Raw genomic sequence first — 16,956 nt, forward strand, 5'->3', positions numbered from 1 at the left:
TTTTTTTTTTGAGATGGAGTCTTGCTCTGTTGCCAGGCTGGAGTGCAGTGGCATGATTTCCGGCTCACTGCAACCTCCACCTCCCGGATTCAAGCGATTCTCCTGCCTCACCCACTCGAGTAGCTGGGACTACAGGCACGCACCACCACGCCCAGCTGATTTTTGTATTTTTAGTAGAGAAGGGGTTTCACCATGTTGGCCAGGATGGTCTTGATTTCTTGACTTCGTGATCTGCCCACCTTCGCCTAATTATTTATATTCTGTAATTCTTTCCATCATACTAAATTGTGAGCTTCTTGAAGGATGGGACCCAGTGTTTTCTCTCTCTGCCCACAGATCCAGCATATAAAGTAGTTATTCTGTAATTATTTGAATAATTGAGCATATACCGTATCAGTGAACATTTTTCATCTTGCTGGGCCCACCATAATTTTGTTCTGCCCTACCTATTTCAAACAGTATTTCCTGCCTCTCACAAGGATGTGCTCACTGCTTCAGTGACATTGTTTTCTCCAGAGTTCTGTATAGCAGGGTTCCCCAACCCCTGGGCAACGGACTGGTACCCATCTGTGGCCTATTAGGAACTAGGCCACGTAGCAGTAGGTGAGTGGTGGATGAGTAGTGAAGCTTCATCTATGTTTACAGCCACTCCCCATCTCTCACATTACTGCTTGAGTTCTGCCTCCTGTCAGATCAGCAGCGGCATTCTTATAGGAGCGTGAACCTTATTGTGAACTGCATATGTGAGGGATCTAGGTTGCGTGTTCCTTACGAGAATCTAATGCCTGATGATCTGTCACTGTCTCCCATCACCCCCAGTTGGGACCATCTAGTTGCAGGAGAACAAGCTCAGGGCTCCCACTGATTCTATATTATGGTGAATTGTATAATATATATTGCAATGTAATGATAATAGAAATAAAGTGCACAATAAATGTACTCGAATCATCTCAAACCACACCCACCCACCCCCACCCTGGGTCCGTGGAAAAATTGTCTTCCATGAAACCGGTCCCTGGTGCCAAAAAGGTTGGAAACCGCTGTTGTATAGGCCACAATAATTTTTATTTTTGCATTTTTAAGTTTGATTTTCTAGAGATCGTAAATGCATCATTCAGCATATGTGACAATGCTTATTCATAAGAGAAAGACCATTTAATAGTATTGACAAAAAAATTAATAGTTCAGAATTTAAAATGTGCTGCTATAAAGATTTAAGAGCTTATTTGGGAATATGGTTTAATTTTACATTTACCTGTTACAGATTGTTAAATTTTGAAGACATGTTGAAGCAGACATCTTTTCCATATATTTATAAAAACATCAATTGTCTTTAGATTTGGCTTCTATCACTTTAAAAGAGAGAACTCTTCAGTTCCAATCTCCGAGGAAATCTGGAAGCCACTTAAAGTTCAGTTTTGGAAACTGGAAGTTAAAATAACAGAAATCTCTAAGAGTAGTTTGTAAGTTTGAAGCTTTGAAAGTTGACAGATTTATTACTTGAATTATCGAGAACAAAAGGTCCTGGAGGTTTGTCTTCCAGGTTTGTCACATTATTTGTTGAACTCTTTTTTTTTTTTTTTTTTTTGAGATGGAGTTTTGCTCTTGTTGTCCAGGCTAGAGTGCAGTGGCACAATCTCGGCTCTCTGCAACCTCCACTTCCTGGGTTCAAGCGATTCTCCTGCTTCAGCCTCCCGAGTAGCTGGGATTATAGGCGCCCACCATCACACCCAGCTAATTTTTTGTATTTTTAGTAGAGACGGGGTTTCATCATGTTGGCCAGGCCGGTCTCGAACTCCCGACCTCAGGTGATCCACCTGCCTCGGCCTCCCAAAGCACTGGGATTATGGGTATGAGCCACCATGCCCGGCCTATTTGTTGAGCTCTTATAGACTACTTTCCATTAATGCAGCAATCATAATTATTACACTTTTAATGAAGAAAGATTTTGTGAAATGGTTTGATACATTATTATAATTTTCGAGCATTAAAATTTATTTGTAAAGATGGGTTCAAAAACACCATGCCTAGAATTGTAGACTAACATCAGTAACTAAAAATCAGTTCTCACATTTGACAATTCCATTCAAATCTGCTAACAGTCACTGCCATTCCTGAGTTTCTGCCCTATTCTGTCATTAAGGTGTCCAGGATTGGTGGTCATTTCTGGTCACTTAAGACATTTTATGCCTAGCCAAGATTCCTGTAAAAATTGTGCTTGCATATATTTGATTTGTTTGTGTAGAAATCTGTTGTCAACAAAGTTGTGTTCTAATGTAGTGAAAAATTTAAATATGTTCTCATAATTTATTTCCTTAAAAAATCTTTAATTTCAAAATTGGTAAATGCTTACTTTCTAGAAAAAAACAAACTATATATACAGAAACTTATAAAGGGTAAAAGACCCCAGCCCAGTGCTATAAATTTCTACCCTATTGTTTAACTCCCAAACTGTTGTGTGTATTTTTCAAATGCATGTATTAATATAAGTTGTTTTACAAAGAAGAATCCTGTAATAGCAGACTTACCTGTAGTCTGTTTAAAGAAAATGATCCATACTTTCCATAACAGTTTGTACAAATCCTGCCTGATTTTAAAAGGCTGCTTAGCAGTTAATTTTATGGAATGCTTTTTTTTTTTTTAAATAAGAAAAGGATGAAAAAAAGTTTGAGTTCAGCTTTTCTCTTTTGTTTCTGCCCTCTCAGTTGTGCATATATACATTTGTTTCTTTTTTCTTTTTTTTTGAGACAACGCCATGCTCTGTCGCCCAGGTTGGAGTGCAGTGGTAAGACCTCAGCTCACTGCAGCCTCTGCCTTCTGGGCTCAAGTGATCCTCCCACCTCAGCTACCCCAGTAGGTGAGACTTGAGGCACGTGCCACCACCCTGGCTAATATATATATATATATTTTTTTTTTTTTTTTTTTTGTAGAGGTGAGGTTTCATCATGTTGCCCAGGGTGGTTTTGAACCCCTGGGCTCAAGTGATCCACCTGCCTTGGCCTTGCAAAGTGCTGGGATTACAGATGTGATCCATTTATTTATTTTCTTATATTAAATTTTAATTATTTTAAAGTTCCACTGAACAAAATAATGAGAAAATGCAAACAATATTAATTTGAATGGATCCTTAGGTGTATGTGTTCAGGCCATTTGAAAAAATACAGTGTTTTTAAAGGCCTGATACGTCTGATGGTAATGTTAATGTTTTATAGTTTTAAAAAAAATTGGCTTTCTTCTAATTTGTGGCAGAGCCAATTTGGAGTCGTTGCTCATCCAGAAATGAGGTCTCTCGTTCTTTACTAGGATTGTCTGTTATATCCTGTTGTACAGTTTTGTAGTGTTTTTCATATAGGTTTATACACCTTTCTTGTCAGGCTGTTCTTGTCAGGCTTAATACCTTGGAATAACTATATAGCTATTTTTGTTGCTTTGGGGAAAGTGATCTTTTTTCCATTTCACTTTTAACATGTTATTACTGGATATTTAAAAGTATTTAAGTCGGGTATGGTGGCTTATGCCTGTAATCCCAGCACTTTGAGAGGCTGAGGTGGGTGGATCACCTCAGGTCAGGAATTCGAGACCAGCCTGGCCAACGTGGTGAAACCCTGTTTTTACTGAAAATAAAAAAATTAGCCGGGTGTGGTGGTGTGTGCCTGTAGTCCCAGCTGCTCGGGAGGCTGAGGCAGCAGAATTGCTTGAATCTGGGAGGTGGAGGTTGCAGCGAGTCGAGATTGTGCCACTGCACTTCAGCCTGGGTGACAGAGTGAGATTCCATCTCAAAAAAAAAACAAAAACAAAAAACACAAAAGTATTTATTGGTAGGAAAATACAGCTACTGCATCGAAATGGGGTTAATGGATTTTTGAGTTTAGTTCTCTTAGATTTTATTTTATGTGGCATACAATTTTATATTTTGTGTTATATAAAATATAAATATGTATTTCATACATAAAATACGTATTTTAAATGTTAGATATATAAAATTTGTTAGATATGTAATATGCAAATATACTATATATTTTGTAAGATACATAATTTTATATACAATAAAGATAATATATATGTACATACTGTACATAAATATATCACAATATAGAATATGCATTATATATAGTAAATATGCATTATATATTGTAATATATAGTAATTAATTAACAATATCTTTATGTCTCATATTTTATGTTTCAGTATACATTTCAGGATCCAGGCTTCTTTACCAGAAATATTAGACACTTGTGCAGTGTGCCCCTATGACTTGTAGTGCTGCTGCCACCCTACCAAAAAAGAACTGACTCCCAGATACTGTTCAGGCTCGTGAGGTTAGATACATCCTTCATTTTGCTATTGGCCGTGATAATAACAGAGTCATCGCTAGAGCAGTAGACTCTAACATACTGAACTTCACCCAGTTTGTATTGACAGGAGATGTAAGTTGGTGTTATGCTTCTCTTTGATGACTAATATTTAAGGATTTCAGAATACTTTAACAAGACAGATGAGAAAATCATTAAGTTCACTGAGAAATTGAAACCTATTATTTGAGAGAGGTTTAACTTATCTGTTTCCAAAAGCAGAATATCTGGTATTAGAATTTAGGGGGCTGAAACATCCAGCTACCAAACTCCAGTCCTCCATAATAGAGGAAAGTCTGTAGAATTCTGGGCTTTGATAGGTTTTATGCTAAAGAAATTTGGTTCTTTGTTTCTATACTTCAAACTTTTGTGGGAACAGTTTTTTATGCCCTTCTTTTTTGTTGTTTTAATTTTTATTTTTTATATCTCAATAGGTTTTTGGGGAACAGGTGTTTGGTTACATGAATAAGTTCTTTAGTGGTGATTTCTGAGATTTTGGTGCACCCATCACCTGAGCCATGTATACTGTACCTAATGTGTAGTCTTTTATCCCTGACCTCCCTTTCCACCCTTTCCCCCAAAGTCCATTGTATCATTCTTATGCCTCTGTGTCCTTATAGGTTAGATCCCAGATTTTATGCCCTGCCTTTTTTTGTTTGTTTGTTTGAGACGAAGTCTCGCTCTGTTGCCCAGGCTGGAGTGCAGTGATGCAATCTCGGCTCACTGCAGACTCCGCCTCGTGAGTTCAAGTGATTCTCCTGCCTCAGCCTCGCCAGTAGCTGGGATTACAGGTGGGTGCCACCATGCCCGGCTAATTTTAGTATTTTTAATAGAGACAGGGTTTTGTTATGTTGGCCAGGCTGGTCTTGAACTCCTGACCTGAAGTGATCTGCCTGTCTTGGCCTCCCAAAGTGTTGGGATTATAGGTGTGAACCACCACGCCTGGCCTATGCCCTTCTGGATCTCGAAGATTTCATTTATTTTTAGGTATAAGAGAAAGTCTTAAATGTTAAGTCTTACGTATGTACCTGCTCCTTTAGGAAAGTAATTAATAACAACAGCCACTATGCCATGTGCTTTGTTAGGTACTCTCATTTAACCGTTACGGAATTTTATGAGGTAAGTACTATTATTATTCCAATTTTATAGACTAGAAACAGTTTTAAAGAGTAGTGGGGCCAAGATTACATAGGGGCAGAGTCAAGACTGTAACTCAGTGATCCCTAGATCGAAAATCTACATCACTGTTTATCACTCAGTATTCACTGAATATTTCATTTTCCATAATTTCACATGTTTCCTAGATTTACTGTAGCTTTTTTGGTTATTGCTATGCCTTCATTTTCTCTAGTTTCTTATAAATTTTTTTTTTCTTTTGAGTCAGAGTTTTCTCTGTCACCCAGGCTGAAGTACAGTGACATGACCTCACCTCACTGCAACCTTGCCTCCCAGGTTCAAGTGATCCTCCCGCCTCAGCCTCCCAAGTAGCTGGAACTACAGGCGCGTACCACCATGCCTGGCTTATTTTTGTATTTTTAATTGAGACGGGGTTTCACCATGTTGGCCAGGCTGGACTCGAATTACTGACCTAAAGTGATCCCCCGGGGCCGCCTTGGCCTCCCAAAGTGCTGGGATTGCAAGCATGAGCCACCACACCTGGCCAAGCTTCCTATAAAATATTTTGGAAATATTTTATAAGACTAATTAACCTTGAAATTTTCCTCTTAGTGGTTTTGTCTGTTAGCTAGTTCTCTCCCTTAAGTGTTTTGAGGTCTTTGTGCTTAGAGGTGACAGAGAATTTTACTTCATTCAGAGCAAGCCTTAGCTGAGATACTAAAATCATGTGAAAGTCTGTCTAAATGTAAGCGTGGTTCCATCTTTGATTCTCAGTTCCTCTTTACCTGGCAGAGGAGATAGTTATCCTAGACAGACCTCCCAAAAGATAACTTTGACTTCCAGAATCTGACAATTCTAATCTCCATTTAACTGTATTCTCATTCCTTTTTATAGCATGAGCAGCAATATCCAGACCAATCTGGAATGGAGGATGTCCCTTAATCTCCTCACATGACTATCCCTTGTGCAGTCCTCTTTTAACAAGTAATTGTTTCTGTGGGTATCTGTTTAGGTTAAGGGGTATAGTGAACGTCTTTGGGTTTAGGTTGTTTAACCTCTTCCCACTCCATATAAATCGTTCTTCCAATGTCTTTTAAATGCCATCAAAAGACTCACCAAAGTGACAGTGGCAAATAATAGGAAACTTCTCATTATTAATATCAGCATAGACACATCCAGTAAGGAGATTGCCTGTCCTTCCTGCTCTTTACCTAGAGGGTGTCTAGGTTTTACTTTGGATCTGAGAAAAGTAAGGAAAAATTCCGAGCTGCTTAATGCAAAAGTATTAACAGATCTACAGTGTTCTGGTGGATTTCCTGGATGACAGAGAATCTTTGAACGTGAGGAAATTGGCTAGGTGGGGTGGCTCACGCCAGTAATCCCTGCACTTTGGGAGGCCAAGGCGGGAGGATCACCTGAGGTCAGGAGTTCGAGACCAGCCTGGCCAACGTGGTGAAACCTTGTCTCTACTAAAAATACAAAAAATTAACTGGGCATGGTGGTGCATGTCTGTAATCCCAGCTACTCGGGAGGCTGAGGCAGGAGAATCGGTTGAACCCGGGAGGCAGAGGTTGCAGTGAGCCGAGATCACACCACTGCACTCCAGCCTGGGTGACAGAGCGAGACTCAATCTTGAAGAAAAAAAAAAAAAAAGAAAGTGAGGAAATAGCATCCTGGTTTACCCTGTTTTATAACTGAAAGGATTTGCTATTATTTTGGCATCAAATTGAATTTCCCATAAATTTTTGCGTAACTGACATTGTTATAATTGTTTTCATGTAGGTCCTTTGTGTCTCTTGTTAAATTTCATACCAGATATTAAATATTTTCATTCCTGTTGTAAGTAGTATATTTTTGTTATTCTGTAGTATTTTCTAACTAGCTACTGTTTGTGTAAAGGAAAGTCATTGATTTTTGGAGTGTTATTTGTATTTATTTATTTTTGGTAAATATATAAGTAACTGGCCTGTCTTACTGTTGCCAGTGGTTTTCTATTGTTGAGCTCATTTGTCAGTGTCGTCTGCCAATAATGAAAAACATTACCTGCTTTCAAATATGTATGCCCATTCCCTTGTTTAAATGACTTTACTAGCCTTTCCAGGACAATGTTTTATAACAATGAATTCCTTTTTTTCTTCCAGATTTGAATGAGAATGCCTATAGTGTTTCACTATTAACCATCAGTTTTTTTCCCCCTGAATTAATATGGCAAACAAACCATGTCTGTGAGCTGAATCCTGCCAGTCTAGTTTGAAGATTTACTTTATAACTTTGAGCCTTGAGACCCTAAGGGACATGAAGAGTGATCTTAATAGACTTTCTGGAAGATGCAACCACTTTCCTATTTAATATTTCCTATTCCCCAAGAAGTAGCATGTAGGTCAGTTTACCAATAATATATAGGAAAAAATCTTTTGGCTCCCTACTGTTCTTTTCTGTGGTCAGTTTCTCTCTTTTAAGGACCTGATTATCCCCAGTTATATGGTAAATATCTTGTGGCTACAGAATACCTGAAAAGGAAATTGGGCAATAGTAAATGTTCCAGGAAATCTTAGGTATTGTTTTCCTAATTTTGTTATTATTCTCATTCTGCATATTTTCTTTTCTATCTCAGCTATTGGTGTCGCCATATTCTTAGTTACCTAAGCTAGAAATATGGCAGTTGTGTTTTACTTCCTTCGTTTTACCCATTCTTTTAGAGATTAATGCAATTAAAAAAAATACTAATTGAGTGCCTACTATGTGCCAGTCAACTGTTTTCATTGCTAGAGATCTGCCTAGAGATTCCCACTTCCTTGGAACTTATATTCTACTGAGACACTTTGTGTAATAAATAGGCTAGCAAGATCTTTTCAGTTAGTAGTAAGTACTTTGTGAAAGACAGAATATGAGTTTGAGTGATAAGGAAGAGAGGGTGATTTTTTAAAGTGTGTTTTAGTCCAGATTCTCTGAGAAGCAGATGCCAAAATAGGACTAAATGTTCTTCTTTTACATATTTATGCCCATTCTCTTGTTTGAGTGACTTTACTGGCCTTTCCAGGATAATGTTTTATAACAATATCTCTTTTGAATTATTTTGGTGGTAAAATGTATGTAACATAAAATTACCATTTTTAAGTTTATAATTTGGCATTAAGTACATTGACATTGTTGTGCAACATCTCCGTCTATTTCCGCAACTTTTTATCTTCCCCGACTGAAACTCAGTAACCATTAAACACTAACTCCTATTCTCCCCCTCCCTCAGGCCCTCGCAACCGCCATTTTATTTTCTGTCTATGAATTTGACTACTCCGGGTAATTCATATAAGTGGAATCATACAATATTAGTCTTGCTGTGTCTTCTTATTTCGCTTAGCATAATGTCTTCAAGATTCATCCATGTTGTAATGTGTCAGGGTTTCCTTTTTAAGGCTGAATACTATTTCATTGTACGTATATATCACATTTGTTTATCTATTCATCACTTCAGTGGACACTTGAGATGCTTCCACCTTTTGGTTTTTGCAAATAATGCTGTTATGATCCGCCCTCCTCAGCCTCCCAGAGTGCTGGGATTACAGGCGTGAGCCACTGCGCCCAGCGAGAAATCAAGTTTATCTTACAGCTTCATAGCAGTTATCCTGAGTATAACTTCCTCCTTTCTACTAGAAAAGGTAATAAGTTTATCAAGGGTCTCGCTCTTCTTTTCATAATTGAGTACATTATTAGGTTGTGTACTCCTAGCAGAAATCTCTTGAAAAATTTTAGTATGAGCTAATGCACTTAAGGGTCCAGAGTGATACTTTTGAGGGAAAATACCTTTCTTGCTAATGAAATTTTGACCATTTAGAATATGTAACAAAGCATATTGTCTGTATTATCTAGATATGAGTAGTAGTAGTTATAGGTAGTAGAAGAGAATATTCTGTCAGGCATTTGATTTAATATACTTAAGCTGGCACATAGTAAAATAAATAAGAGAATTAAAAATTTAATACACACCCCAAGTGATATCCCTGTAGTACAAGTATTATTTTTTCACTTAATTATATTAAAAAGATAGTTAAATTGTAGATATATTTCTAGTTGGTTTTCTGATAATCTCTAAAACTTTCTTAGAAAAATGCCAAGTCATCTATGGCTTTTTTTTTTCTTTTTTCTTTTGAGTCGGAATTTTGCTCTTGTCACCCAGACTGGAGTGCAGTGGCGCGATCTCGGCTCACCGCAACCTCTGCCTTGCGGGTTCAAGCGATTCTCCTGCCTCGGCCTCCCGAGCAGCTGGGATTACAGGCATGTGCCACCACGCCTGGCTAACTTTGCATTTTTGGTAGAGACGGGTTTTTTCCATTGTTGGTCAGGCTGGTCTCGAACTCCCAACCTCAGGTGATCCGCCCTCCTTGGCCTCCCAAAGTGCTGGGATTACAGGCGTGAGCCACTGTGCCCAGTCGGCTTTTTTTTTCTTTTAAAATCTTATTTCTTTAGAGTCATGTAAGCAAACATTACATTTTTATTTAAAGTTGAAACAAGTATTCATATTTATAATTGGTAGTGAAGCATCATACCAATAATAGTGTATCACAGTTTAGAAGTAGAGTTCCTCAGAGTTGTATGGATAGTCTTAATGGGTTTTTCCTCCTTTTGCTCACATAAACTTGTTTATAATGTGAATTACTAAATCCCAACCCTAATTTTTAGTTTTGAAAGTTAGTATTTTTTTAGCTATCGTATTTTCTTAGTGCAAGGTTTACTAATAGTGGTGTATTCTACACTAGTATCAGGAGTAATTAGCATACAGTCATCGTGACATAGCAATAAAATGATTGGATCGATCTACACAAAGAGGGACTAGTACTATGGTTTCAGTATTGAAACAGTGTATAACAGCAAGCCATTTATAATGTCACTAAGGAGATATATCTTGTACACATTTGCCTCCTTTGTAAATTAGATCAGCCAATAATTTTTACAAAAATAAAAGACTAGAATACGGTTTTATCAAACAGCAAATAATTTAGAATATTGTCTGTTGTTATATTTGCTGCTTTTTAAGTTAAATACAATACTTGTGTTTATTTCCTTTTGAACTTTCCTCTTCTCAGTTCAAAATACAGCCTGATACAATTATAGCGATGGATTTTAGAAAAAAAAATTTAGAACATGATACAATACAGCGATGGATTTTAGAAAAAAAAATAGTATGAATTACTCCCTGGGTGGGAACCTCTTAGTTATATGGTATATTAATTTTGCATTTAATGACTGCATGACATGATAACTCAGAGAACAGTTAACTGGTGTACAAACACACACCACAGCATACACCGAACCACCCCTCCTTGCTCCCCTCTACCCTTGTCTCAATGGACAGACTAAACTGATCAAAAATCAGAACAGATTTAACCATAGTTGATTGCATTGTTTTGGTTTTGGGACATGAAATGATGGAAAAGAAATTGGGTTTAGTTAATTGTGCTGTGAATCGCTTCTTTGTAAATTAATGTATGGCTGCATGTTCTCAGAATTTGTTTGGTTTTTGGCAAGTTTTCATTGCTTCTCATGATCTCCATTATCAACATGAGGACTTAGTAATTATGGATGAGGAGTCTAGTTTTTAAATCTTCAGCCAATAAAGACGCCAAGATCTCCTCCTCTGAAATCCACCAGAACATAACTTTGACATGGGTTTCTGGAAGAACCCCAGCTGTTTCCAACATATATCATGAGGCTTCTGTTGCTGATGGAGTCTATATAGTTATCTGATGCCTAAAAATCTTGATACTTTTCCTCTTGACTTTTTCACTTTTTTAAACCTCTTGACTTTCTGCCATGAGTTTTATTGAGATTTAATTTCTTCATTGGGTTTTTTATTCACAGAGTTGAATAGCCGGCACCACAACCAATTGTAGAACATTTTCAGTTCACTGAAAAAAAAAGAAATTCTATACCGTTTTTTCCTTTTTTTTTTTTGGGAGACAAGAGTCTTGCTCTGTTGCCCAGGCTGGAGTGCAATGGCACAATCTCGGCTCACTGCAACCTCTGTCTCCTGGGTTCAAGCGATTCTCCTGTGTCAGCCTCCTGAGTAGCTGGGATTACAGGTGCCTGCCACCATGCCTGGCTAATTTTTGTATTTTTAGTAGAGACAGGGTTTCTTTTCACCATGTTGGTCAGGCTGGTCTCAAACTCCTAACCTCAGGTGATCCACCCGCCTCAGCCTCCCAAAGTGGTGGGATTACAGGCGTGAGCCACTGCACCTGGTGGCCCACCTTTTTTTTTTTTTTTTTTTTTGAGACACAGTTTCACTCTTGTTGTCCAGGCTGGAGTGCAGTGGTGTGATCTCAGCTCACTACAACCTCTGCCTCCCTGGTTCAAGCAGTTCTCCTGCCTCAGCCTCCTGAGTAGCTGGGATTACAGGTGCACGCCACCATACCTGGCTAATTTTTTGTATTTCTAGTAGAAACAGGGTTTCACCATGTTGGCCAGGCTGGTCTCGAACTCCTGACCTCAGGTGATCTGCCCGCCTCGGCCTCCCAAAGTGTAGGGATTACAGGCGTGAGCCACCGCGCCTGGCCAGAAACTCCCTGCTTTTTGGCCATCATAGTTGAATCCTCCTATCATCCCAGCCCTAGGTAACCACATTCTGTATCTGTAGATTTGCCTATTCCAGACATTCCATATAAAGGGAATCTTACATTATGTTACCTTTTTGACTGATTTCTTTTACTTAGCATATTGTTCATCCATGTTGTAGCTTGAATCAGTATGGTAGTCCCCTCCCCCATCCAAAGGGAGACCATTCTGAGTCCCCCAGTTGATGCCTGAAACCATATAGTGGTTTTTTTTTTTCATATACCTACATGCCTATGATGAAGTTTAATTTATAAATTAAGCAGAATAAGAGACTAACAACAACAATAAAGTAGCAAAATTCTAACAACATACTGTAATAAAACTTACGTGAATGTGGTTTCTCTCTCATACTGTGAGTAACTGAAGCTGCGGAAAGTTAAACTGGATAGCGAGGGACTACCGTACTTCATTTCTTTCTATTGCTGAGTAATAATCTTTTGTATGGATTTATTTATTCATCAGTTGATTGGCATTTGTGTTCCCACTTTTTGGCTGTTATGACTAATGTTGCTGTTTATAAGTTTTTTTTTATGAATATGTGTTTTCATTTCTCTTGGGTAGTGGAAATGCTAGGTCATATAGCAATTCTGTGTTTAATTTTTTTTTTTTTCCTTGAGATAGAGTCTTGCTCTGTCACCCAAGCTGGACTTTAGCGGTGCAATCGCAGCTCACTGTAACCTCTGCCTCCCAGGTTCAAGCGATTCTCATGCTTCAGCCTCCCAAGTAGCTGGGATTACAGTCAATGCGCCACTAGCCTGGCTAATTTTTGTATTTTTAATAGAGATGGGGTTTCGCCATGTTGGCCAGGCTGGTCTCAAACTCCTGTCCTCCAGTGATTTGCCCGCCTTGGCCTCCCAAAGTGGTGGGATTAGACATGAGCCACCGCGCCCAGCTTGTATTTAATTTTTGAGGATCTGCTAGACCACTTCCCAAAGTAGCTTGTATCATTTTACATTTCCATCAGCAATATATGAGGGTTCCAATGTTTTTTTTTGCATCCTCTCTAACACTTGTTATTACCTGTGTTCTTTATTACAGCCATCCTATTTGACCCCATTCAACTCTTAGATCACATGTACCTTTGTTTTATCATTGTGACTTATGTTTTCTTGCCTTTAATTAAAGTGATCCTTGTCTGACTGGCTGCCTTCTGTAATTTGCTCATTGCCATGCTCATGTTCACTCATCTTTGTGTTCCTGGTTTATCACTGATCCTGCTGAACTACAGATAGGGCGTGATGGCTGATCTTGGATACAGCACTGCCTGTCCTTGTGAATAAGAATAAAAGAAGATAGTGGTTTTGATAGCTTTCTGTAGGAATAGGTCATTCTGTGCCTTAATTATTGTCATTTGCTCTGATAGTAAAGTTATATACTACAGTAACGTGGGAGACCTGTAAGATTGTATATTTCTGTAACCCATTTGTAGAGAGGGAAAATACTTGCTTACTAAGCAGCTGTTGTACTCGCTTTTTAGGAACTGGTTTAAAAATGTATTTTATGGGCAAAACACATCTATGATGTCAGAAGTTACATAGTTGTTAACAATTTGGTGGGCTGTAGTAATGGGAAGAAGATTTCTAGGATGCTGGTTATGTTGTTTCTCTGTGTGCCAGTTACATAGAGGGGTTCATTTTGTTAGTGTTCATTGATCTATAAACTTAGAATATGTGTGTATGCTATACTTAATAAAAACTTGTTAAAAATATGTTAACATTGTTTATTCATATTTTGCACTAGTAAAGCTCTTCATTTGTCACAGTAACTGCCTTTCTGATGAATATGTTTCATTTTGAGTGATGATATTTACTATTACATTATTTTCATATGTACATTGCATTGTTGTAAATGCTTTAAGTTCAGATCTCTTTGGCAGCTCGTAATTTAAGATGTTGAATGATTTAGATAGATTAGCTGTACAAAGTTTGATTTTATATTCTGCTGTACTGTTTATTTAACTGAATGATCTTCAGCAGCCCACAGTCTTGGCTCTAATCTTTTTGTATCTAAAACTGAAATGCAGTAGTTGTGTCTACTATCAGGAGAATTCAGATTCTCATTAGAGAATTAATAGAGTAGTATGAAGGATAAAAAAATAGAAAAGAGAAGCTTATATTCATTAGCTCATTATTAATAGTATCAATCTAATGTATAACCATCTAGATGTACAGAAATATTTAATAATAACCACTTAAAAATGTCATACCAGAAGTATAACATGTTGACTAATTAGTCTTTTGAATTCGAATCGTTTTATCTATATTTCACTGAAATAGGTTTTGAAGTAATTGTTTGATTTGACCAAATATGTTTTGTTGCTGAAGGTAGTAAGAGATGCAATAAGATCAGTTTTTGGTGAATAGAAGTTTTTAAGTAGGCTTATGCTCTATATTTACTGTATTTCTAAAAATTGGATGCATGAGTAGAGTGACCAGAGAAAAACGTTTTATAAGAACGGTAAAATAATTCATAACAGACGTTTTGTGTACTGATGAGGAAAAGACAGTTCTGCCTTTATAAGGGATCTTCTTGGTGGAATTTGAGAACTCTTCAATTAAATAGTATAATAAAACACATTAAAAATCTTTTAAATATCTAATTTTGTCTTCTAGGCTTTCCTTAAAGTTTCCCATGTCTCAATGGACTCCTGAATGTAACAAGCTCTACACCTTAAAAGTGGATATGAAGAGTGAGATTCCTTCTGATGCACCAAAGACACAGGAGAGTCTAAAAGGGATCCTTTTGCATCCAGAGCCCATTGGGGCAGCCAAAAGTTTTCCTGCAGGAGTTGAGATGATTAATAGTAAAGTGGGGAATGAATTCTCTCACCTGTGTGATGATTCTCAAAAGCAAGAGAAGGACATGAATGGTAACCAGCAAGAAGAAGAAAAAAGTCTCGTTGTGAGGAAAAAACGCAAAAGCCAGCAGGCTGGCCCTTCATGTGTGCAGAATTGTGTTAAAGAAAACCAGGGAATATTAGGACTGAGGCAACACCTAGGAACACCAAGTGATGAAGATAATGATTCCTCTTTTAGTGATTGTCTTTCTTCTCCATCATCTAGTCTGCATTTTGGAGATTCTGATACTGTGACTTCAGATGAGGATAAAGAAGTCTCTGTAAGACATTCCCAGACCATTTTGAGTGCTAAAAGTAGAAGCCATAGTGCACGGTCTCATAAGTGGCCTCGGACTGAGACAGAATCTGTATCGGGATTGTTAATGAAAAGACCCTGTTTACATGGCAGTTCATTACGGAGACTTCCATGCAGAAAGAGATTTGTAAAAAATAATTCCTCACAGAGGACACAGAAACAAAAAGAGAGGATATTAATGCAGAGGAAGAAACGAGAAGTGTTAGCTCGAAGAAAATATGCCTTGCTACCTAGTTCTAGTAGTTCCAGTGAGAATGACCTCAGCAGTGAATCCTCTTCTAGCTCATCAACTGAAGGAGAAGAAGATTTGTTTGTTTCTGCCAGTGAAAACCACCAAAACAATCCGGCTGTTCCCTCAGGTAAAAATGTTTAAGCTGAGTAAAACATGGAACTGATTGCATTGTATTTGTGCTTAATTTTTTGTTTGTGTCTTACTGATTTTATTTAAAGGGACTATCAGGTTCTATTAACTTTTACCTTTAAGTCATGTAAATTACCAATTGTAGTATTAAACCATGACTCCAATGCTGAGATAAAAATTTAAAAAATTTCTAGTGACAAAAATAAGTCAGAGTTTTTTGGGGGAATAACCATTCATTGCTTTTTTTTTTTTTCTGAAACAGTCTCATTGTGTCACCCAGGCTGGAGTGCAGTGACGCAATCTCGGCTCACTGCAACCCCCGCCTCCTGGGTTCAAGCAATTCTCCTGCCTCAGCCTCCCAAGTAGCCAGGATTACAGGTGCCCATCACCATGCCCAGCTAATTTTTGTATTTTTAGTAGAGACGGGGTTTCACTATGTTGAAAAGGCTAGTCTTGAGCTCCTGACCTCAAATTATCTGCCCACCTCGGCCTCCCAAAGTGATGGGATTACAGGCATGAGCCACCGCACCTGGCCTCGTTTATTACATTTTATACATATTAGATTATATTTTATATACGTTCTTCATTTATGGTACACATTTTTTTCCTTGTGTTTCTTTAATATGCTTGACTCTTATGAATACTTTTTCAGCTACCTGTATGATGGATTCAACCATATTAAGAACAGTTTTAGTCACTAAAAAAGACTGGTTAATAGTTTTTTTTCTTTTTTTTGAGGCAGCATCTGGCTTTGTTGCTCAGGCTGGAGTACAGTGATGCAGTCTTGGTTCACTGCAACCTTCACCTCCTGGGCTCAAGCCGTCCTCCCACCTCAGCGCCTCAAGTAGCTGAGACTATAGGCACACACCACCATATCTGGCTTATTGTTGTATTTTTTGTAGAGCTGGGTTTTGTCAAGTTGCCCAGGCTGGTCTTGAACTCCTTAGCTCAGGCGATCCACCTGCCTTGGGCTCTCAATATTTTTTCTTTAAGTACTGTATTCTTGTTGTTTGCTGTTATCATGTTCTTTATAGCTGAAAAATAATTTCAAGTATTTGAGTGGTAACTTTTATTCTAATACTAGGACCCAGAGACTTTTAGTCCTGACAGTGCATACGATACATCAATTAAAATTGGATAGGGACTATTTCCTGTCAGTGCTCTTGAGCGTGTGTGCTCTTGCTTATGCGCGCTGACTCTTTCTCTCTCTCTCTCACACGCACACAGTAAATGTGATATTTAAGTAGAATAAGTTTATTTGCAGGCAGTCCTGAAATGTATGTTCCATATATACAAACCATCCTAAGATAATGCATCACTTTTACAGTTGTAATTTAAAGGGAGTTGTTGAAGTGAGCATTGAAGA

The 16,956-nt window shown here is 38.0% G+C and overlaps 1 protein-coding gene across 8 annotated transcripts in view; it reads left to right on the top strand.

Moving 5' to 3' along the window:
• The window catches only part of LOC116463532 (E3 ubiquitin-protein ligase Arkadia-like), a 116,523-nt gene that overhangs the window by 29,191 nt on the left and 70,376 nt on the right, over positions 1-16,956 (top strand). For all 8 annotated transcript variants that reach the window (XM_058434689.1, XM_058434687.1, XM_032146666.2 and 5 more), the window contains exon 2: positions 14,690-15,588. In XM_058434689.1, the coding sequence (XP_058290672.1) occupies positions 14,709-15,588 (880 nt within the window). In that variant the 5' untranslated portion in view covers positions 14,690-14,708. The remainder of the gene's footprint in view (positions 1-14,689; positions 15,589-16,956) is intronic.

Source organism: Hylobates moloch, unplaced genomic scaffold (assembly GCF_009828535.3).
Source record: "Hylobates moloch isolate HMO894 unplaced genomic scaffold, HMol_V3 SCAFFOLD_40, whole genome shotgun sequence".
NCBI classification, from domain to species: domain Eukaryota; kingdom Metazoa; phylum Chordata; class Mammalia; order Primates; family Hylobatidae; genus Hylobates; species Hylobates moloch.